General features: G+C 35.9%; 2 protein-coding genes and 1 long non-coding RNA gene across 10 annotated transcripts in view; 1 reads left to right on the plus strand and 2 right to left on the minus strand.

Annotated features, from left to right (window-relative positions):
- Nucleotides 1-7,751, minus strand: part of LOC114932622 (uncharacterized) — a 56,323-nt gene extending 48,572 nt beyond the window's left edge. For both annotated transcript variants that reach the window (XR_003819934.2, XR_014924060.1), the window contains exons 1-2: nucleotides 7,458-7,751; nucleotides 7,209-7,318 (exon numbers count right to left, since the gene is read on the minus strand). This is a non-coding gene — a long non-coding RNA (uncharacterized LOC114932622). The remainder of the gene's footprint in view (nucleotides 1-7,208; nucleotides 7,319-7,457) is intronic.
- A 192-nt stretch (nucleotides 7,752-7,943) lies between these two features.
- Nucleotides 7,944-19,468, plus strand: nsl1 (non-specific lethal 1). Of its 5 annotated transcripts, none has more exons than XM_085479818.1 (12): nucleotides 7,944-8,676; nucleotides 11,293-11,620; nucleotides 12,059-13,844; nucleotides 14,949-15,451; nucleotides 15,661-15,852; nucleotides 15,979-16,213; nucleotides 16,457-16,564; nucleotides 16,687-16,762; nucleotides 16,872-17,031; nucleotides 17,886-18,109; nucleotides 18,495-18,650; nucleotides 19,157-19,468. In XM_085479818.1, exons 3-12 carry the CDS (start codon nucleotides 12,322-12,324, stop codon nucleotides 19,301-19,303), a joined length of 3,324 nt encoding a protein of 1,107 aa, XP_085335944.1. In that variant the 5' UTR covers nucleotides 7,944-8,676; nucleotides 11,293-11,620; nucleotides 12,059-12,321; the 3' UTR covers nucleotides 19,304-19,468. The 5 variants fall into 5 exon arrangements, with proteins under 5 accessions (XP_085335944.1, XP_085335945.1, XP_085335948.1 ...); XM_085479819.1 differs by having other exon boundaries at nucleotides 7,944-8,385; XM_085479822.1 differs by having other exon boundaries at nucleotides 7,945-8,676; nucleotides 18,516-18,650.
- A 1,299-nt stretch (nucleotides 19,469-20,767) lies between these two features.
- LOC114932500 (DNA polymerase delta subunit 2) lies at nucleotides 20,768-23,904 on the minus strand. Of its 3 annotated transcripts, none has more exons than XM_085479828.1 (7): nucleotides 23,821-23,904; nucleotides 23,049-23,278; nucleotides 22,582-22,883; nucleotides 22,287-22,497; nucleotides 21,981-22,215; nucleotides 21,242-21,534; nucleotides 20,768-21,025 (listed from the first exon to the last, which is right to left on the minus strand). In XM_085479828.1, exons 2-7 carry the CDS (start codon nucleotides 23,263-23,265, stop codon nucleotides 20,904-20,906), a joined length of 1,380 nt encoding a protein of 459 aa, XP_085335954.1. In that variant the 5' UTR covers nucleotides 23,266-23,278; nucleotides 23,821-23,904; the 3' UTR covers nucleotides 20,768-20,903. The 3 variants fall into 3 exon arrangements, with proteins under 3 accessions (XP_085335954.1, XP_085335955.1, XP_085335956.1); XM_085479829.1 differs by having other exon boundaries at nucleotides 23,825-23,879; XM_085479830.1 differs by lacking the exon at nucleotides 23,821-23,904 and adding an exon at nucleotides 23,671-23,783.
- Nucleotides 23,905-24,137: the final 233 nt, after the last annotated feature.

Consider the following 24,137-nt stretch of genomic DNA (forward strand, 5'->3'; position numbering starts at 1 on the left):
AAAACTATCGAGAAAAAGATTTAATTCTCTAGCGTTATTCGATGACATACTTTTCTTTATTCATTTTTAAGTAGATCATTAATGCGCATATTTGACATGTAATTAACTCTTTAGATTATCGATTTAATTATTCAAGAAAAATATCTTCTGAAATATACTGTTTTAGAATTCTACAAAAGACATTAATATAAAAGAGTTAATACACAGAGAGAATTTTCTCTTAGAATTTATCCTGAGAATCATGATAACCGTGGGACAATATGATAGTATTGGTAGAATTTTATAAGAGTTTCTCTAATTAATATTTATCACAATAAGATATAAAATATGTTTGATTAATCTCTCTGTACATATTAATATTTTTTATCGTGGAAAATATTAATCAGAGAAACTCTTATAAAAAATCCTTCCAATTGTCTCATGATTATATCCTGATTTTCAGAAAATAAAAAGAGCGACGTGTATTAAAACTACGTATATGTGCGCGCGGTAAATGGACGGAAGCGACGCGTGTCTCGTTCCTCCACTAATCTTCTGGATATAAAAGACGTGTCCCGGTCCCGAGGAAGGTTCCTAGTTTGACAGGACGAAGTACACCGGATATGGGGTGCGCGAAAAGGGGTTTGACAGGCCGCGCCGCAAGATCCGCCATTCTCGACACCTGGCAACAGCCAATCGTAGGATAAAACGGAGCGAGGAGCTTCTGGTCCTCAAATGCCACACCCTTCATTGTGACCACATATCGACCGTGGGGCCGCAGCAGCAGCCGCAGCTACGGCGTCGGTGCTAAGTACTCGCGCACTTGCGACGCGCATGTGTGACGCGCGCACAGACGGCACATTCGCGCTCACCCCGCGGAATCGAATTAAGCAAAGGGAATATACTCCGTATAGCACGCGAGGCAACATTTATTTTCGTATTTTCCGCGCCGTGTTTTTATGCGCCTCTTCTCGGCGACCCGCGACAGAGAGAGAGAGAGAGAGAGGAGCCGATCGTAGAAAGCGCGAATGTGACGTTTCAATTTTGACGTTTGTCACGTGATTCGGTGGTAATTCTCATTTGATCCGTATGGCTCAATATTTAAATTAAAAACTTAATTATTCTTGGATTATTTCATCGTCCATTTTTATCTCTCTCTTTTATATATATATATATATATACTGCCAATTAATGTTTGCGGTAAGAAACCAATTAACTTGATAAAATATACATATCGCACTCGGTCAAATCTCAAAGCAAATATCATTTGCAAAGCTGATGTTCGCGTTAGAAACGGACCAACTGTTTACAGTAGCCGAGATATCGAAGTCGAGGGAATACGGATTTGATATTAGTTTGGATTATCGAGTGGAATCGATACTTTCGCGCGCGGTGCGTTTTCAGAAACGCGCGCACGCGATCCCGAAAATTAGGCGTCGCTCTTCCGGATTGGAAGGAGGCTTCTTTGTGCCTGAAATACACCCCGGGATCCCCGAACGAGTGGCATCTGTAATAACAAGGACCGTTCTTACGGTCTCTCCCGCCTCGTGTACGCGGCGAATACTCTCGTGGACGTGGCGCGACGATGGGCTTCGAGAGTTCGATTAGCCGAACCATCGCATCGACGAGTGTGTGTATATTAACGGAAGCATTATTGCTGAAATCTAGCTCTCCGCGTTTTCTCAAAGTTTCCAATACGAAACTAATCGAACAACGATCCTATACATCGCTTACGCGGATTCGTTATATTTTTTTACTGCAAAATTTATTACAAATTTTATCATGTTTGATAGCTTGATAAGCCGAAAATTACCACGCTGCTTGTTAAAGTTAAAGCTGGACTGAAAATATTGTGCTGTATTATTGTAAAATTGATATAAAATGTTTTATATGTTTATCGCTGTGTGGCATCTATTCTATTTGAAACACTTGAAGAATTCAGTTTTTAATACTTTTTAAAATTATTGAAATTTTACTATATATTTTAGTAAAATCGAACATATTTTGTATTTTATTGTGATAAATATGTAAATATTTTTTGTGGTAAATATTAATCAGAAAAGCTCTTATAAAAACATTATATTATATTATCCCACGATTACCATGATTTTCAGGGTAAATTCTATAAGAGAAAATTTCTCTGTGTATGCATATATAAATAATAAATAGATTGAAAACATTTCGTTATATAGAGAAGTACGATATACATACATGTTTGTATAATTAATCTATTTTTATAAAAATATATATATATTAATAAATATATCACGTGCTAATATAATAAACGAATTATTATCAAAACTTCCTGGAAAGGAATTTAGAAAAATGTCCAGGATTTGAACGTAACTTTTACATAATTACATTACAGCCACCGCAATTGTGACAATTCATAATTACGTTAAAATAACGTAACGGCGGAGTGTATGTACGTAGCCTTTCTAAACCCGTCTATTGACTATACGAATATCTGAAATAATATTTTTGCTGCTCCAGAAAGCGAGTACTCTCTTCCTCTCTTTTTTTTCCTCCTTGCTCCTGCGTCCGCTGGGGACAAGCGTGAAGAGGAAGCTCGCGGCGAGGACATCATCAGTCGTCGACACCGGGTATCCCCGAGAGTCTTCGACACACGACGGGGTTGAATCTCGAATTAGTATTAACGTCGCGACTCTTTCGTTCGCTTTTACTAAAGCAAACATTCGCGGCAAAAACCGAGCGTCGATCGTCGATGCGACGACAGTTTCTCACTTAAATAGTCACTATGTGACGGTACTCTCGCTATATACATACATTTTTAAGCCGTAGTTCCCTCCGAAATTCTTTCATATTTTTTCTTAAGTTTGGCCGCGATTTTAACTACACCCTCTAATATACCTATATTTTTATAGCGCGCGTAATCTTTTTAAGCTTTCGCCGCGCATATATTATTTTATTCCCTCTCTATCGCTTTTCACCTCTCATTAATATCCAAAAATAAGAAAAAAGCCAGCGTGAGATCCAAAAATAGGATAATTATACGACAGTCGGAAGGGATAAGATGCCGTCTCTCCCTCGGGCTTCCTTTTCCGATATCGCCGCTGACGCCGGCGCCAAGACGACTCTTGTTCCCAGGGACTAATCTACGGGAGATCTTCATCGCGCGACGGCAAATAAACGGAATCGAACAATTTGTTTTCGTACGGCGGCTAAGTAGCGACCACTATCTGGCGCGCGCGTCTTTACAGACGGGAAGAACAAGGAGAAACTCAATGGAACAGAGGAGAGCGAAGGAGAGAACATATAGAAATATAAGTGGCACGAAAACTGGCAAGATATACACGAAGGAGAATGAGGGGGAGATGATGACGATGGCACAGAGAGAGAGAGAGATGGAGAGAGGAAAAGGGACAGGGAAAAGCAGCGGCACACGGAGACGAGGCGACAAAATCAATTATTTTGTTAAACAACAAGCCATGTTATGTTAGGTTTGCCAAAATAACCAAAACAACGGCGTTCGTATACGCCGCGCGCGCGTTTCGTGATACGCCGCGGTTCATTCATCCGCGCCCAACCATTCCCATTCATCCTTTCGCCGCACGAGAAATTATCGCGATAATCGGCCGCAAAGCGGTTTTTCCGCTCCCCGCAGAACAGGTGGAACTCGCGCGCACGAGAGATTTCAGTCTCTCTATATAGATATTATTCATTATTATTGTTGTGCGCATTATTATCGTTTGTACGCGCGCAATATGGGTTTATATGCATTATTGGAGCTGCCGGAGAGATGCGCAACGTAATATCGCAGAGAGTTAATTAATTTTCAATTCCGATATCCTCAGGCAAAAGAGAAAGAGAGAGAGAGATGTTTGCCGCGATATATATATCCGACTTTTTCAATGTGTAAAATCGAATGCGTATTTTTTATATTTTATGTGAGGGGGAAATATATTTTCGTTTATATAACGATGCAAAAAAAATTAAACGTCAATATCATAAATTTTGCGCCGAAAGTCAATTATCTTTTTCGCAAATATTTTTCTTCTAACAATAAGCTCGGCAATTTAAGTCGAGAGTATATCGGAATTATTATTTTTCAAAGGAATATCCAATTATTTATTATCACTTCATTTCTCTGATGAGATGAGAAAATTAGTATAAGAAGACTGCCTGCTTTGAGAACCAAAAAATGAGATTAATTTTGAAGAATTTTTTTTGGAAAATTTTACAGCTAATCATTTCGAAACTTTTAGGCTCCTATTATTAAATATTTACAAGTATAAATTTTTTTTTTGTTAAAAATATGGACTGTGAAGGTTGCCTCTGAGAAATCATCGGAGTTACAAATTGACGAGCATTCTCATATCTCTCCAAATCTTGTTTAAAATTAAAAAACCAATTTTCTTATTATTTATGAAATTACATTGTCGACGAATCTTTAATATATATATTAATAAGAAAATTAAATCATATTGTCAATTTTATACTTTTTTTTTATTTTATTGATTCATCGACGATTTAATTTCATAAATAATAAGAACATTTATGGCTGCAAGATTTTTATAGAATATCTACAGAACCATAAAATTTGTTCGTGTTTATAAATATTTAATAGTAAATGCCTAAAAGTTTTAGAACGATCCGCAATGCAGTTTTTATAAAAAAAATTTCAAAAAACACCTTACTTATTTTTAGATTTCTAAAGGCATCCATCTTAGCGCAAATTCAATATAAAACGAGACTGTAAATCTATTTAGTTACGCTTATGAATGAAAAAAAAGTGACACATATATAAGGGCAATAAAATATTTCGTTGAAAATCTGCTCTTCTGTGAGCCCTCTAAGCAGTATTCTGGAGTTGACGTACAACTTTTGATTATAGAAAGAGAGGGTAAAATTTCGCGGATGCAAGGTGCATAAAAGATGAGACATTGTCGACAAACCTTTAACGCATATATATTATAATAAGAAAATTAAATCATATTGTCAATTTTATACTTTTTTTTTATTTTATTGATTCATCGACGATATAATTTCATAAATAATAAGAACATTTATGGCTGCAAGATTTTTATAGAATATCTACAGAACCATAAAATTTGTTCGTGTTTATAAATATTTAATAGTAAATGCCTAAAAGTTTTAGAACGATCCGCAATGCAGTTTTTATAAAAAAATTTTCAAAAAACACCTTACTTATTTTTAGATTTCTAAAGGCATCCATCTTAGTGCAAATTCAATATAAAACGAGACTGTAAATCTATTTAGTTATGCTTTTTGAAATTTTTTTTATAAAAACTGCATTGCGGATCGTTCTAAAACTTTTAGGCATTTACTATTAAATATTTATAAACACGAACAAATTTTATGGTTCTGTAGATATTCTATAAAAATCTTGCAGCCATAAAATGTTCTTATTATTTATGAAATTAAATCGTCGATGAATCAATAAAATAAAAAAAAAGTATAAAATTGACAATATAATTTAATTTTCTTATTATAATATATATGCGTTAAAGGTTTGTCGATAATGTCTCATCTTCGATGCACCTTGCATCCGCGAAATTTCACCCTCTCTTTCTATAACCAAAAGTTGTACGTCAACTCCAGAATACTGCTTAGAGGGCTTCCAGAAGAGCAGATTTTCAACGAAATATTTTATTGCCCTTATATATGTGTCACTTTTTTTTCATAAGCATACGAATGAAAAAAAAGTGACACATATATAAGGGCAATAAAATATTTCGTTGAAAATCTGCTCTTCTGGAAGCCCTCTAAGCAGTATTCTGGAGTTGACGTACAACTTTTGATTATAGAAAGAGAGGGTGAAATTTCGCGGATGCAAGGTGCATCGGAGATGAGGGGGAGGAAAGGGAGGAAAGTTTCGCGGTATCATGAGCTATGCACTCTTCAAAAAGTATGAACGAACGAGCGAAGAAGCGATCCATTAGGTAGGAAGCCCCGGCTGACACGCCCTGACGCTATCAAAACACGCCTTAAAACTTATATTCCAGCGCTGGCGCGACGGTGGTAGTAGGAAAGCCGCGTACGTGAGATAAAATAACAGAGTGTAGTTAACAGGCTTGGGTAAAAATATTCACGCTAGCTTCCATATCTCCCTCTCGCGCACCCGCCCTTCATCCCGCGCCTCCCTCTCAATTTAACCGCGTCTACGTCTCTCTTTCTCCCTTTCTCTCTCTTTCTGTCATTCTTGCTTATTCCTGCGCGTTTTTCAGACTCGTATTCCGAAAATTCGCAAACGTCCGTATCATTCGCGCGATGGCATCGATTAATCGATACGTATATATATATATACACATGTAAAAATAGAATCTTCATTTGTGTTTGCGCCGCCCTCACAAGTAATTTTAATTTATTTTCCAACGCGCGTTGATTATAATTACGAAAAACGTTTGCAGTTGTAGTTATAAATTTTACCATCATGTTTGGAGGAAATGTATTTAAGTATCTCGTGTATTTTTCCTCTCACCTTGTAATTAACAATTACTAATTGTAATTTCATCTAAAAGTCTCAATTTTGTATATATATGATAACTGAGATGTAAAGTCGTCTTTAATTTAATTTAATATTATAATTCGAAACATATATCTCCAATAAAATTTATTTATTTTAGTTTAATAGCTAATTTATATAATGTGATATATATCTAAAATTGATGTAACTTTTATAATATATATAATAATTTAATTATTGTCATTTGGCGATATTATGTCTCAGGTATAAAAGAGAGAGAAATGATTGAAAAGGAAGAAGAAAGATGAGAGAGAGAGAGAGAATTTCGAGGTTAATATTATATACAGAAAAATATTGAGTCATATAATCACAAACCTGATGTCAGTTGATAAGAGTTCGGTACCTTCTCGCGAATGATATATTGTAGTTCTTCCGAGTCAAGTAAAAATAAAAAAAAAAATGGATATTTCTCACGTTTACACAATATTTACACACACATCTCGCACTTATTCTCGAGATAAACGCATCTTTATTTTCAAATGTAACTTGTGCTGCCATCTACGGCTAATATCAAAAATATATCGGTCGATAATATCTACTTCTTTCATAACAATCGAGTTATCCATCGAGTTATCGATAATCACGAAAACGTATGTACCGACAGTTGTATATTTTAATGTCACGTCGGTATCGATCAAGTTGAGTGTCTTTGCACGACATCGTGCGGCGATTTTCCGCAAGTAGCGATATCCGTATAAATTAATCAGAAAATTCCGCATACCTGATGTAAGAGTCAGACGACAGGTGCAATACCCATATGTAGCATCGAATCGCTGGACTTTGTGAAGAATCGCGAGTAATTCCATCGACTGCGTTGCATCTGGCATCACTCTACAAAATAATCAAAGAAATAGAGTGAGTATCACTACAATTATTTAATCGATTATACAATAATGATCGACGTAAAGCTTCCTCCCTATAAATATGTACGTTTCTTCAATTTTTTTAAATAAAATATTACTCGAAATACCTGTCGCGTGCTTATAGCCTGTTTGAAGAAAAAATTTGTCGACGCCCACGTTGCGACTTACAACGCGTTACCATATTTGGCGAACGGAAGTGCCGTGAAATCGACAATCCGTCAACACAATCGTGGAGGCTCGAGACGCGAATCAAGAATCCACGATATAATCGTCGAAGTACGGAAATACGCGGGAAAAATACGGAGAAAAAAAACCGTGGAAGAAAAACGGTTAGATTGACGACGCGAGGCTAGGCGCCGCGGCAAAAGAATCTCGCCGCTTGAATATGGCGGCAAGTCGGACGCTTTCGACGCGAGCCAATCGCCAGAGGGCGCGCATGCGCGTGACTGAGGCGCGCACGCGCACTGACAGCTGCGCATGCGCGCCAGCGCCGCCGCGCGGCGGACTCGCGAATTGGACTTTAGCTCCGACGTTACGGCGCGGCAAACGAATCCGATTGGACAGCGTGGCCACGAAGGCCACATCCGGCCGCGAGCGCCGCAGTATTGGTCGATCGCGCGCGACGACGGCATCATCGGAGAGAGAGAGAGAGAAAGAGAGTGAGCAACGGCAGGAGCGAAACTCGGTGGCGGTGTGTAATAACCAGCGTAGCGAAGTCGGTCGTATTTCCTATATACATTATTGATAAATAGCTCGCGTCGTTGCTTTTGCGCGTGTGGACTCTCTCCGATCCGAGAACGTGTCGCGGGTGCGGATGTGCGTTGCCTCGTCGTCGTCGTCGTCGTCGGGGAGAGAAGCGAGCGAGGCGTTTTCGCGCAGAATCGTGCCGATGCGTGCTCGCCTCCGCGAGGAGGAAGGAAGAATATAGTGCGCTTGTGTGCCGTGAACGAGAGCGACTACACGTACGACGTACCGTGACGACAGTTACGCGAGAGAAGAGGAGCAGCGGAGCGAGCAGGAGGGAGATAGACGAAGGTGAGACGGAGCGAGACAGACAGAGAGAGATAGAGAGAACGCGCGCGCGTCGCTTCGCAAACCGAGATCGGTGGTGGAGAGAGACGAGAGCAGCCGAGCGCGGACGACGGGATTATCGTGCGTTGGGTGTGACGGGACGTGGACGATCCGCGCGAAATCGCCCGGATAGTGTTCGCGGACTCCCCTCGCCTCACCCCGGAAGGGCGAACCGAGGCCCAGACGGAGAGCGTTCCTCGCGAGAGCCTGCGGCGCTATCCCACGAGAGAGCATGTCGAGCCCGGCCACGAAGAGGTGAGAGCGAGCGAGATAGAGATAGGGAGGGAGCGAGCGAATGAGAGAGAGAGAGCGCTCGCGCGCCAGAATGAGTGAGTGAGAGAGGAACGAACGGACAGAGACGGCGCGAGCGAGAAAGGAAGGAGAGCGTGCGTTGTAACCCGTGGATCTCCGAGGGAAGCGACTACCTCTCCTCGAGGCTGTTTTTTGCTCCGCCATTGTACGTACGAACCTCGTTCTCGTCTCTTTATCCCCGAGTAAGATCGGGCGTGTTTCCGCAACGGCGAGCGTCTTCGCGTTGCGTCGACGAAGAGGTGGAGGAGGTGAAGCGGGAGGAGGAGGACGATGACGACGACGATATCGTCGTCGCGGACCCTCGCTCGTGTCGTGTCGTTGCATGCGTGTTCCTTACGTGTGTGTTCCTCGAGGCGGCGAGGTATCGCGCGCTCGATACTCGCCGCCGAGTTCGGAGTGCGGGAGAATTTAGTGGTGCGCGTCCCCTCCTCGTCAAATTTACCCGATTCAATATTATTGTACGCCCGGAGAGAGAGAGAGAGAGAAGCGTGGAATATTCCGCGTTTCCCGGCATTTTCGGCCATTCGCGCGCGGTCCTTGATCTTTCTACGCGATTGCAATAATCTCATTACTGATAGCACAGTGACGATATTAATAGTAGTGGATTAACGAGCCGGTTTTCTCTCTCTCTCTCGGATCGCGTGTACGTGGAACTTGGCTCTGTGTTCGAAATCCGTGCGGCGCGTTATGCAACAGACGCGCGACTCTTTTCTGTCTCTCGCCGTCTGTTTTTATTAATCGCGCGCGTATCATCGTTGTCATCGTCGTCGTCGTCGTCGTAGTCGCCGCCACTGCTGCGACCGAATCACGTGGTGATGCGTCAGACCGTGTGCCGCTGCTTTAATTTGCTTTGTGTGTCTCGCACACCAACGCGCGTCCTTGTAGGTATTTCGTTTTTTTTTTTTTTTTTTTTTTTTTTTCGTAATTATGACGCGGCCGGAAAGCGGAGGAAATTCGCGCCCTCGGGACTCCTGGACCCTTTATACGCCCTTTTCGCTATCCTTCTCTCTCTCTCTTTCTCGTACTTGATTTTCTCATCTCGTTTCCGCTATTTGCGCGCGACCGGCGAAATTTCCGATTTCTCCCCGGGCTTTTTTTTTTTCGACACGCTTCTCTTTCTCTCTCGAATCCCGGTTTGCGGTTTTTTTTTTCGTTAAAGCTGTGTCTCTCTCTCTTTGTCGTTCTCGGTCAACAATACGCATGATTGGCCCCGACGCGGAGAAATATCGGCCTGCTTCCGGCGCGAGATTGCATACGCCGCAGTTTGTTGCGATTTTTCTCGCCACCGTTTGTTGTAAAAACGTCGTTTGTAGTTTTTTTGCACTCTCCTTTGAAGCGAGGTCTCGGGATATTTTAAGCTCATTTTTTGAAAAAATATTCGATTTTTTTTAAAACAAAGTATCATTATTTAGTTCTAATTAGTTCGCGTGATAACAGCTCCACGTCAGCGTGACGTTTCGATAAGAAGGAGGTTTTAAAAGGGCAAGGGAAGAAATTCGATACAATATTGTAGATCAGCTGATTCTTCGCGGAATTATATGTTTCTGAAAAAATGTACAAGTAATATGTATCTAGGATTTTTTTGCGCCTTTTAGCATATTGATTGAAATTTTGTTGTTGTGTCATCACGAGTAATCGTGAATCATTTTGTATGTATCGGGTGTATCGAAGAATGTATCGTTTGCAATTGTTCTCGATACGTTTCTCCGTCGATTTTATTTTCTTTCTCAATAGAATCGCGAAGGTTTCACGTGTTTACACGATTATCACGATCCGATTACGTTTATTGCGCAATATTATTTACGCTGAAATAGCTGGTAAACATTGTAACTATAGTAACGCGATATACATTTGACTATACTGAAGTAAACTTTGCAAGTTTCAATCTTTATTTATATGTATAATACTTAATTAAAATTGTTTTTAATGTAAAGCTGTAAGAAATAAAACGAGTGCACATAGTTTGCAACGTATTAAGAAAAATCGATATTTTCAATAATTTGCTTCACAATCAAATTTGCTATTTTAAAATATAATTTCGAATAATGCACAATGAATTAAAATGAATATTAAATGTATCATATATGTAAAAGTATTTTAGGAGTTTCTTGAGTAGTGATACATACCAGATTCATAGCGATAAGATAAAACTAAACTGAAAATTTAACGTTATAAATATATCAAATGAAAGAATGACTTATTTACTGTAAAAGAAAAAGAGAAAGCACTTGGGGCAATATATATAAAATTTAATTTGCATTTTTAATTTATTATTTAATTTTTACTATGTATAAAGAGCTTAAGAGAGATAGGAGTATTTTTTATAGTTTTCTACAAATTTATGCAAAATTTTCAAAACAGCAAAATTAGGAGAACAAAATTAAATTATTTTTAAGATTTAAAAAATACAAAAAAGAGGTGAAAATTCAATGTTACCGTAAAATACTTTCCTGAAAATATGCTAATTATAATTTGCTTTCGTATAAAAGCACGCATTTTTTGTGAATCCGAGCAGGATATTGTAAGCATTTGGCATTACCTATTCTTTTCTGTTTTCAGGACACACGGGAGAAAAACGATACACGGAACGTGGTGTAGCAGATAACTCTGATCTCGATGGAAATATTTTAATAGCATCGCTGTTGTTTACGTCATCTCGTGCGAGCGGTGAGAGATTACTGTTGCGAATTATTATTGTTATTACAAAGTTCGACTGCTGGAAAATAATCATCCCGAAAACTGAGAAACGCCATCGCAACGACTGCAAGAGACTCGTCGTGTTGATGTGATATCGGAATGTTTTCGCTTATATATTGCAAGAGAACACGTTGAATTACATTGAAACGAGACGTCAAGTATGCTACGCTTCTTCAAACGTGGAAACGAAGTGAGTTACATTCATGTTTATGACTATGCAATTTCGATTCTTTAGAACGAAGTCTACTTACAGCTTATATTTATACTTTCAATATTGCTCTTCGGTTGCTTACTTATCTATGTAGCTTTAAAAATGTTATGTAATTTTGCGTAACGCGTAACGTAGATAACCCCGTTTTTTGCGTTGCATGCGATGATTAAAGGGCTGAGTAACTACTATATATAAGTTTTTTAGAATTTTCTGTTATGAAAGATATTTATATATATGATTTAGAATTACATTTTTTATTTAAATTTAGTTAAAATTTTTTACTTCTCACTTTTTTCTTCTTCTTCTCACTTTCTCAATTGAAATAAAAAAGGTACAAATTTTGTAATTGTTCGAAATAAATGAATACAAAGCAATAGGCATAGAAAGCATGAATGTAATGCTTTGATTTTTTTGCAGGAGAGCAGTCTCGTCTTGTGATAAACAATGGGAGTAAATGATCGATAACATGAGAGAGACTGTGGAAACGACGTAATTACCGTGGCCATAGGGATGGCAGGCCAGTAAATCTCAACACTGTACATTAAAATAAAGCGGAAACACAGAAGAGAGCGGAGGAAGAGACAAAGAAAGGGACAAGTCAAGTCGAATAGTCAAGCTAGGGTGGCGGACAGAGGTGGTAAGGGAGGCAGGACAGAGAGCTTAAGTGTAGTAATGGATGAATGGGAGTGAGCGCGGTGCACGGGGAGCGCAGGAGTGGCGGGCGCGCACGTTGTGGCACGTCGTGGGAGCCTCTGGATGTGGAGGCCGCGGCACTGGCAGCGTCGGTGGCAGTGATGGCCCCTGCTCTGACGGAAGGCGGTCCTCAAAAGCCTGAAAACTTGCTCCCTACCCTACCAGCAGCCGCCAGCGGCTTTCTGTCCGCCGAGCAGGCCTCGCAGGTGTGCCAGAACCGTGAGATCTTGACCAAGTTCGTGGTGCCGGCGAACGTGCAACCGTCGAAGATCGACGAGCAGTGCTTGCGCGGTATCTCCAAGGACCTCATACGCGATGTCATTAATTCCAAGTACGCTAACGACCTCGACTCGCTATCCGCGTTCGCGAACGCGTCCGACTTGATCGGATCGAAAAACGGTGCGGCAGCGTGTCTGCAACAGCAGGCAGAACAAAAGGACTTTGAGCGGCCGGTTACGCTGCCGGACGCCGGTCACGCCGTAGGGAAGGTGATCGACATTATAATGAGCGACCCATCTATGGGTGATCAAACGAACAACATGGGTTTCTTGAAATCGAGCGTGGACTTGCCCCTAGCGGCTACTGAGACTGAAACGGGAGACAATAAGAATTTGGACGTCGATCAGATCATGGCCTTTGGCACCGATATCACCGCCGAGCAATGCAATATAGGAAACGTCGCTGATATCGGCCATAACGTCGAGGATATCTTGCAGGTCATCAATTCGATAGAGGGTGCGGAGAGTGCTGAGAATATTTCCACCGGTGGCGGCGAGCCAGTGCAGAGCTCTGTCGATGGCGTCGAGATGTTTGCCATGCCCGAGGAAGGATTCGCGTCCTTCGAACGGGATTTACTTAATGGCGTGGACGTGATGAGTCTCTGCAACGAGAATATGAATATAGCGGTGGACACGGTGGACCAACAAAAGTCTAACAATTTGAAATTGCAACAAGACATTGTGGCGCAGAAGCAATTCGAAAGCGAGAGACGATGCGCGTTTTTATTGAGAAGACTGAGAAAACTTCAAGGGAGAATTGTGGGCAGACACGTGGCGGAGGAGAATACCGGCGTCCTCGAGTTAGCCCATCACGGAGTGAAGAAATATCTTCTGCAAGAATTGGTCACGATTGGCTCGAAATCCAATGTGAGAAACTTTCCTGAGATTAACGGTACTTTGCAGTTGTTCTTAGAGAAAATTAAGAAAATGTGCGACGCCCAGAGTAACAGTGCGAATCGTCAGAGAGTGTGTTGTCGATATTTCGGTGGAGGCTCGCGTGATAATGCGAACGGCGGTACGTCCGGCAATAATGGCAATCGTCAACCGGTATTCGGTACCCCTCAGGTTAAACTGAACGGTGAAGAAGTGGAAAGTGTGTCCGGAGCTTTGTCCACACAGTTGCACATTGTTGAATCGAACTTGGATTCGGATTGTACAGCGTCCAGTAGTGGTGGGGAAAGTTGTGACGAAATGCAGATATTTAACAATCCTCATCAACAGAGTCTACTCATGTAAGTAAACCTGTAACAAAGAATTTCATATTAGTATTAAGCATACAAATGTATTTCACATCTTCTGTCTTTATTAGATGTATGCAATTTTAACGATTATTTTTTCACCTTGTTGAAAAAGTTTATCTTGAATGAAGAATTGATTCAGAAGAAAAAGGATACATATATATGTGATAGACGTTTTATATATATTTAATCTGAACGTGATAAAAGTATTTAAAGTATCCCTGAATATATTTTGAGAGACATGCATTTTTAAATATATTTAAACGTTACGAATAATTATAACAAGCTCTCTAAAATCAAATCCATTAATTTTATATTATTGTTAAAATCATTATTTTTTTGTATTATAAATAATATTAAATTGATAGCATTTTAAACAATTTTTAAACATTTTTTAAAATTTTATACTATAGCATTAATTTGATTTTACTTTTTTCAAAAATTTACTTTTTTTCTACCTTAATGTAATTTGAACAATTTGTAACGTTAACTACTGCAGCAGAAAAAATTTTAAAAATTATATTTATACTTTTAATTCTTAATTTGCTAAAGCCTTTAAATTTTTCGATATTTTATAACTCAAGAATTATTTATGCCTTAATATAAAAGCAAACTGTGTAAAAGTTTTTTTAATTTAGCTTCTAATATAAAATTTGGAAAATCTTTGAGTGTTTGCACAATAAACAGTACATATTATTGCAATTGGAGAAAACGAACCGAATATATGTTTTATATGGCTCGGTTCTGAATTTTTTTGTTTATTCACAAAATACTTGGAAAATATATTCAACCATTTGTTTGATGTTTAGTATTTATGTTTGATTTAACGATGAATTTCTTTCATATTTCTATGTATGTGTAATTGCAATAGTACTGTATATTATGTTTGAATTTAATGATTTTGTAAGATGAAAGAAGAAAGACAGGCAATAAGGTTGAAATAATTTATTTAATTTGCTAGATTTACGCTTCTTAAGGTCTTCCCTAGTATATAGTCTGTACTTCAATATATAATAGACTACACTGATGATTTGTCACACAACGTATAATTTTGTTGCAAATGAGTAGGCCAATCGTATTGTTACATTATTTGCACAGATCCAAAAGAGCAGCATGGAGATATGCACAGGATCGTGCAGGTGTAGCATCACGGTGGACCTGGCTGCAGGCACAAATATCAGATTTAGAGTACAGAATTAGACAGCATAACGATCTGCAACGGCAGATTAGGGCCGCGAAGGGCCTGGTCGTTCTCGAAAATGCGGAAACTGTTAACGGATACAGTGGAGCTCTACCAGGTTCTACCGGACGATACAATTCGCCCGAGGGTGAATTACCAGCTAGTAGAACGCGTCCATTTGTATGGAGTTATTATAGAAAGCGAAAGCTTTTGCAAGTGGATAGGCTACACGAAGTTTCAAAACGTGCAGCTAAAGCGTCAACAGTGAGATGCAATTGTGATCAGGTGTTGCCTGCGTGTGCTTTATGTACAGGAAGGCTAGATCCAATGCAGCCACAAGAACCAATTGAACAACTTTCTGTACAGGAACGTGTAGCACTTGTTGATCCTAGTTATCATCCGGTATTGTCATTCCCTGATGGTACGTTATATATGTAAATGTGTTCTCTCATTAATACTTGACAACATAAAAATTCCTCTGGTCAAATAACAGTAATTTAATAACGTTTACATCTTATATACATAACTGGTCTATAATTCAATTTTTAAATATCTTAAGTAAAAATTGTTTTTGTCAAGTAGTAACGAAAAAGTTTGCGACTCTATATTACACATGTCTATTTATTATAGAAATTGTACATGGAACCCATTTAGAAGCTATTATGAAATCAGTGGAGTGGCAGCAGAAAATGTTGAGAGGCAATTTACGAGTTACCCGTGTGAAAGATAAAGATAGCAATGAAAGAAGAAACAAGAAACTTCCTAACAGAACAAAATATACCGCGCGGTTAAAGAAATCATCCTCGACTATGCTTACAGCAAGTACATATCACAAAATGTCATTTTGTACATTCTTCTTCATTCTTGTCTAAGTGAAAGAATGAATCGCTTTATCAAGCTGTTGTTTCTCCGCGATGTGAAATAACGTAATAATTTTTTCTCATACAGGGATCAAGAGAAAAATGTTGAAAAATGGTAAAAGAAATAGACTTGGCCCCTCGGAGAAAAGCGTGCCTGGATTAAACAAGAAAAAAATATCAAAATTGCCAACTGAGGATGATGACGACATTAGCGCGCTCTCAAGTTCCAGTAAACACTCATCCCCAGTGCCTTCTCCATTGCAACATGTTACTGCCTCTTCGGAGAAAAATACTGTTAAAGAAAAAAGTTCCAATCCACATGGGTAAGCGTTATATAACATTTTCACATTAATCTGTTTTTGTTAACAAAATTGCTATATTAATATTTCATGTGCTAAAATTCCTATACTTGTAAAACAAGCACTCGAAAATATAAAATGTAACACGATTTATTTTCTATGAAATTAGTGTATATATATACATAAATTTATATATGTATGTATATGTATATTATTATTTTAATATTTCGAAGAAGACAACATTTTACAACAATCTTAATATTTCAGGCGTCTACGACAAAACTCGTATGATATTGACAATATAGTCATCCCCTACAGTGTCGCTGCTTCAACGAGGCCTGAAAAATTACAATACAAGGAAATTTTAACACCAAAGTAAGATATTTATAATTTATCGAGTTTTGCTCCGATTTTTAAACAAGCTCATCTTTTATTTGTTTAATTTAATTATATATATATTGTATCATATTAATCATACGTTCCTCTTGTTGTTAAAGGTGGAGACTGTGCGAGGAGCTTTCGAAAATGGATGTGAAAAATGGTGTAATGCACAGGCCTGATCCAGACAGTGATGTAAGTGAATAACCAAAGTTAATATGCGATAAAAAGCTATTCAGTAAAATGCGATAACGTGATATTTTCTTTCGTAATTGTGTTAACGATCGTATATTGATTTTATTAGATCGAAGACATGTCGGACGAAACGATCGCCCTGAGACACGAGCGTAGCGAACGCGAGGAATATAAACGTTTCATGACATACCTCAGTATGCCTCATCAAACACGTATTCGTCCCAATCGTCGTATCGACAGCAGAGCAGATAGCGGTGCGAACACGCCAGGTATGTTAGCTAGAATGTATATTCCCGGGAAAAATCTTGAAAATTGGTATTCTCAGGGAATCTTAAGGGAATGTTATTTTATTTTGAAAAATCGAGGAATTTTTGATTAAAGATTCAGGGAATTAAAAAAAAAATTTCCCTTTTGTAACTTTACTCTCATTTAGCACTTAAGAGACATATGTCTAATATATTTGTGCAATATTTAAATTTTTATTAAAATTTTATGTGATTTTTTTTATTGACGATCTATTTCAGTATCAAGATCTTATGTAAATTTTATAAAAAATTATTCAATTTTCTGATAGATAATATTTAAATAAATTAGTACTCCTTATTTATTTAATAAATAATTAACTAAAAATATTAATTTAAATAAATTAATACTTAAAACATTTATAATAAATTATTTTTGTTTTCTATTTTATATTATATTTTTGCATATATTTTTAACATTTAGATATAATTATATATCGCATCTTGTTATTGTCCATATTAATTTTACATTTAATAACTCAATGCTAGAAAAACTGCACTTTTGATAATTTTCTAATCGTATACGTAAAAAGCATACAATAACGAGACTTTTAAAAAGCTGTCTCTACAAATTTTCTGATTTTATACTTGAAATTTTAAATTCTCAAGAAATTTTTAAAAATTTTTTAGATTTTTACAAAATTTAAATAGACATCCTGTCATCATCAACTTTAATCACTAAATGACAATTATAAATAACTAAGAGATTTACTATTATTTTAATATTTAGTATTTTTTTAAATGTTGGAATAATAGTTTTTAATATCGGACCAATTAAAATGATTCTCTCGCTAAAGAAAGTAAGTTTTTTGTCATTTTAGATCCTATGTCACCGCACGCGAGTAGTGACTTTGGTGGAGACGTGGTATCTCCATTCACGTCTCCACCTGCCACTCCGTCTCAAGTGCAGGACACAGAGCAGCCATCGGGTTTAGATTCGCACCGATCGTCTGCTTTACAAAACTCTCTTAGACGTCGTACCATGCCCACTTTGAGATTAGGGAAGGACGATGCCGCGGCCGCATTTACCGAAGAGGAAAACGAGGTAACGCCTAATAAACGATATATACGAGATGTCCCAGGACTTATCGTATCATCCATTAATGGGATATTCTTGGGGTTATTTGGAGACGATTTTTCCTCGGCGAAAATGTCGAGGGAGATCATTATTTTTTTGCATCTTCCCAATTTTTGTCATGTAGCTTTGTAATTAAGCTTTAAATTAAAGTTCCGTTAAAGTAAGCTCTACCTAAAATTAACTAAAGAATGTAGTTTTGTGAATATTTTATGTTCACAAGGCTTAGTTTGCGAAAAAACCTTTATTTTCAATTGTTTATAACTCTAAACTTATTGGTGTCTAAGTAAATCTGGGACATCTAGTATATCTTGTTTAAATAAATAAATATTAACACAAATGTAATATTTTATAGATGAAAACTTTCTTCGTACAGATTTTACCGTATGAGCCAAGAATATTCCCGTTATCCGAAGAAGTTTACGACAAAATGTTAGAAGTAATGCCTGGTGGACACTGGCAAGCTTCATCGACATCTCTATGTTCCCGTGACGAAGACAAGGGTGATGACGTACGTACATTGTACTTGTACTGATATATATTTTCGCATTAAGTATCTAAGTCTGAAAAATTTGAATTATATAAAATGTGTGTATGTGGGTGCTGTAGTACTGACTATTAATATACACTTTGAGCCAACTTTCATGGCTCCTCTCGAGGCTATTTCCGGTAAGCAGTGCCACTTGACGCTTCCTATATTTTTATAACGTAATTTTCTCATTTTATTTTATTTTTCGCGTATTTCTCACACAGATTCAGACACGTATATACGCAAAATTAGTAAATTTTTACACGACAAAAATATTCGCGTTACATTAACACAATTCTATATATATTTTTTTTTTCCATGTATTTATAGACTCTTTTATACGATTACTAGTTTTGCTTCTTGATTCGCGCAGTTGTTATATGAGAGCTTGCAACTTTGAATAGAGTTTTTTGCAAAACGACCAATTGTGGATGTAGAAGATTCCGGTGATGTCGTGTATGTAATCATCGATATTTCTACGTTTCTAGGATGGAGAAATGGATTCTCCCGAATCGGATTCAACCGAATCAGCTTGTTGCGACTTAGATGGTGAGGATCCCAATGATCCCGAGTGGACAGTAGCTGACGATAGGGATACTGAAAAGGAGAGAATACGTCCGACGGCTAAGAGATAGGATATAAACCTCTTAATAAGTACAGTATGTCTACGTCGTCGTTACTATATGCAGAAGCTACCTGTCAATTGTTATATATACCTGTCGGTCATGTAACATTGCACTTTAAGTTAATGGTATTACGAATCTGTAAAGTGTATTATAAATATAAATTTTATAACTTCATTCTGTTTAAATTAATGGAAAGAACCTTAATTAATTATATTATTGCTCTTTTTTTAAGTATTGCTATTTTGGCCAAAGCATTAGAACTGTATGAGCGTCATAGTATATTTAGGATATATATTTGCATTACTGATCTTTTTCCCCTTCTCTGTTATATAAATACATAGTATGTAGTAATAATAATTCTCTGAAAGAAGTGGAATCTCATGACAGTGGTTGAGCGATACAGAACTGTATTTGTTACAATCACAGCTCTTCACTTTGAATAAAAGTGCCAATTGAAATGTTCTGTAGCACTGTGTACCTTCCAATACCGCGTGCTTTTTCTATTTTGTAAGAAAAAATACACCAATTTGTGTGGCATATTCTACGAAAAAAATATTAATATACTACAGATGCTCTTAAATGTATATAAATTATGGTTTTATCATTATGTGAAAACTTGTATTTAAATCCTTGTATATTTTGCCCATTATTATATGACTCTTGCACCTAATTTCGCAAATGTCGTAATTTATGTAACAGTCAAAATCAGTTTAAGAGTATGAATTTTCTTTCTTTTTTTTTTTAGTATTAAGAATTCCGTTTTATTTTTCATATATGACCAAGTTGTGTCTTAAGATATTACTGGTACATCGTACAGGTAAGAAAGGACAATGCTATAAAAATAAAAATTATAAAAAAGAAGTTGTATAAATTTATGTATTATACAAAATATTCTTGACATAGTGTGTGAGAATTTAAGATATTATATAGAACAAGTATGCGCTAATATTAAAAATGTATTAGTTAATTACCAATGCTCTGTATTTTGACTGTTATGTTCTTATCATTGGCATAATTTATAAAATATAAATTCACTTGTTAATTTAAGTTCATACTGAAAAGCTTGTGTCACTGTGATTTCGCGATTTTCTAATAGTCTGTGATACTACATGTATTTTCTTTCGTATTAAAAGTTTTATAACCAGGCAAATGTCTACGAATTCTTAAAAATCGCATGTGTTTCAATTTTGTATATCACTTTTACGAGATGCAAATAAAAATAGGTGACAACAACAATTGTTCCTTATTTTTTACTTATGCAGCATACAAGTGCAATTGCATTCATTTATATATATATATATATATATATATATATATATATATATATATATGTATTTAATTTATATGCACATTTATACTTTTAATAATTTTTTTATAATTATAATAAAAAACAAAGACATATGAGTAAAAAATTTTGATAATTGCAAAAATATACAATGAGATTGGATGTGTATTAAAATATATTTATCAATATTAAAATATAAAATTGTTTTTATTTTATTTAATAGATATAAAATATATAATGAGAGTACAAAAATATGATTTGATCATGATTTGACAAAAATGTCACATTATATTAATTATTTTTATCTATTCAAATTAAGTTTATTCAGATACTTGTACCAAAATAAATAGTTTCAGTATCCAAAGTTTCTATGTCTACCATAACTGCAAGATTTGTAGAAGAAAACTTTGGAATACAAATTAATCTGACCGTCTGATTTTCTTCACCTATAATTATTAAATGTACTTTTTTAATCCTTTAACTATATATACATTAGAAACATTAACAATATCAAAATATGCATAATAAAAACGTATTATAGTGTTAAAAATGAAGAAATTTATTATGCATTTTACACAGATGCGTTTGTTAATGTCTCTTAAAATAACTAAAGCATAAATAATTTCATCAAATTTTACTTTGATATAATATATAATACTTACCTTTCCATAATTTTGTTTCAACTTTATCTGTGTTACCCACAAAGTATATATCTGGACAATGATTGATGATGAATGGATCTTTTACAGAGTAAGGATGTACCGGTAATGTATCTGGAGCAGTGGGACACATATGTCTCCAAAGTAACGTTCTTTCCAGCCAATCTAAAGGAGAAATATCTATTGCATCAGTTGCTTTCACGATATCTTCAATAGGTTGACCACTGCTACCCATTATTACACGTTCAGCGACTTTGGCGATCCAAGGATTAGTCGCACCTTTGAAACTTTCAAATCTAGAAAATACATTATTTTAATCAAGGTTTTATATGCACATATTAAATTTCAATTATAAGTTAGAAATAAATAATTTATAATTATAAAAGCTCTTTTATAAATAAAATTTGATGTAGAAAATTAAATTTACTTTTATATGTCTCTCAATTCTTCTTTTTAATACACTTCATGTAATTAAATACCATTTAAATTTCATCTTATTATTGTTTCATAAAAATTGAATTTGAGACAACTAATTAAAATTTAAATATATTAAAAATGTATGTGTGTAATTAAATATAAGTTAGCATTAACATGGTTTTTTAAATTATTTTTTGTTACATAATAAAGAAATTCACTTTTTAATTAACTTTAAAACTATAATCTTGTTTTTTTCTATTAATTCTTATTATCTATTCATTAAAGTCAAATATTTATATCACAATTGGTATATATATTTGCATACCTAGATGTTAACGGTAGTATACATGGATGCAGTGGTTTCTGAGGCAGCATCGCATTGACAGGATCGTGCTGACCTGGCATTAAGGTAATGCAACAACATGTTGCTATTTCAGCGAGAAATGCGTCTAGAAGTGTCGTTGCTACAACGACTTCTTTTGCTATCGCGGCATCTTGTGCCTTCCCTTCAGCATGTCCCATTAAAGTATTTGTCTTGGTAACAGTCTTGACAGAATTGCCTGACAATAGTAAAAAAAATATGAAGACAAAATTGTTTTACAATTAGAGACATATAAGAATGAATATATACCAGTGATAATAATTTGAATGACACCAGTAGCATTTTCTTGCGCTGCTACATTTCCTGCCATACCGCATATCCATTCTGTTAAAAGACTTAACGACAAACTCTTCGAGTTATTTGCCAAGTCGAGCCCAGATAAAAATAGCAGTTTTCCTTTGGACTTTGGTTGTGCCAGTGAACTTTTAGGCACACAACCAGGAAAGCACCATTCCTTGATCTGAATAAGACATAAAAAAGTTAGCTTTGCACATATTACACAAAATATATGTATACAAGAGATTTTTTAAAAGTTTATACTTACCACAAAAGTACCATCTTTTTCTTTATGCCCTAATATGGCACATACAACACCCGTAACATAATTCTTCAGATCTGCATCTTCTACTACTAATTTGATGCGTAGCATTTCATCTTCCAAGAAAAGTTGATCATTTTCTGAACAATAATTTGATCTTGGCTCAGATAATGTCAGTTGATGATCCTCACTTAACTCGTGTAATATTGATGGCTTCCACTTTTGATGTTTATAGAGTGTACCAATTATTACACATTCTTGTCCTTCAAAATCTTCTAATTCCGCCAACTTTAATATTTGAATTTTTCCTGAAGACAAGAGAAATTGGGTCTTTTATTTTTGAATCTACAATTATCATGACAATATATATATATATATATATATATATATATGTATATATATACACTTGTATAAAGATTTTATATATTATTTCTATAGAAATAAAATATTTTTGTGCATTACATAAAACTTACCCCATTTTGCAATTACTCGTGGTATCAATACTGTTCTCAATTCTGCCAGTCTTATTGAATATATGTGACAAAATTGTTTGGAGAAATCGATTAATTTATCGTTGAAATCAGCAGTCAAGTCTTCATATTGTACTTGCTGTCTCTCAAATTTCTGGGGTTTTTCATTTCTTGGACTTGAAAGTAGATTTCCGCCAGAATAATTAGAAATTGGTGCCATTATTAATAATATTCTATAAAATAAAAAATATAGCAACAAAAATATATTTGACTACTTAAACCTTAAACAATATATAAGTCATATGTATTGGATAGATACCTACTGCTTTAATACAATAATGTACTCTCAGAAAATTTACATTATTGTCTGTGCTTATAAGTGTAATATATTAAAGAAATATTTACAAAAAATAAGGATAGTAAATTTAAAAAATGAAATTGATTGATATTGGTGCATCTATCACTGTTTTTATATACTATTTTGTGTATTATTATAGATACATAAATAGTGCTTAGAAACTGCGTTTTTTAAAGCGAAATCTATTAGATTACATTATCAATCAATTGTTTTATGTTTTTTACAATTATAATTATTCGATTGCAAATACCACGTTTTGATTCTAACCTGCTGTCTTTATTTATCTTTTCTCCTTTGTTTATATATCAAAGATGTTAAAAAACCTTTACACTCTTTTACTTCCTTAATATTCAAATTTATAGTTTATATTATTTTTTCTTATCTGTATACTTATTTAACATTTAATATTGATATTACCTACTATTGCATGCTCCATCAACATTCTCTCTTTTCGCGCCTTTTTCACTGTAGTAAATTGGCAGCCCTTTATAGAGCGCATTTCGTTTGACATTACAAAAGCTTCGAAGCGTCTGATCGATCATCGAGCGGAAATAAGTCAGCATCTTTCTTCATGAATAATCAATCAAATAATTTAAAATTTGTGTAACGTCGAACACAGCTATTACGTATAAATTCATTAATAATTTTTCTTCATAATATAACTCATTTGAAATGATTCAATAAGGGCGCGAAATGCGATCTCGGAGCGCGGTCCATTTGACATTTCGAGCGCT

This window comes from Nylanderia fulva, unplaced genomic scaffold (genome assembly GCF_048542155.1).
Source record: "Nylanderia fulva isolate GAGA-0341 unplaced genomic scaffold, ASM4854215v1 Scaffold13, whole genome shotgun sequence".
In the NCBI taxonomy this organism is placed as follows: domain Eukaryota; kingdom Metazoa; phylum Arthropoda; class Insecta; order Hymenoptera; family Formicidae; genus Nylanderia; species Nylanderia fulva.

Excerpts from the sequence above, each read along its gene's own strand:
- nsl1 (XM_085479818.1), top strand. The coding sequence starts at position 12,322 with ATGGGAGTGAGCGCGGTGCACGGGGAGCGCAGGAGTGGCGGGCGCGCA. Across the intron at positions 16,214-16,456 it reads AAAAGTTCCAATCCACATGG|GCGTCTACGACAAAACTCGT; the intron begins GTAAGCGTTATA and ends TTAATATTTCAG. Across the intron at positions 17,032-17,885 it reads TAGCGGTGCGAACACGCCAG|ATCCTATGTCACCGCACGCG; the intron begins GTATGTTAGCTA and ends TTGTCATTTTAG.
- LOC114932500 (XM_085479828.1), bottom strand. The coding sequence starts at position 23,265 with ATGGCACCAATTTCTAATTATTCTGGCGGAAATCTACTTTCAAGTCCA. Across the intron at positions 22,884-23,048 it reads ACGAGTAATTGCAAAATGGG|GAAAAATTCAAATATTAAAG; the intron begins GTAAGTTTTATG and ends TCTTGTCTTCAG. Across the intron at positions 21,026-21,241 it reads TGAAACAAAATTATGGAAAG|GTGAAGAAAATCAGACGGTC; the intron begins GTAAGTATTATA and ends TAATAATTATAG.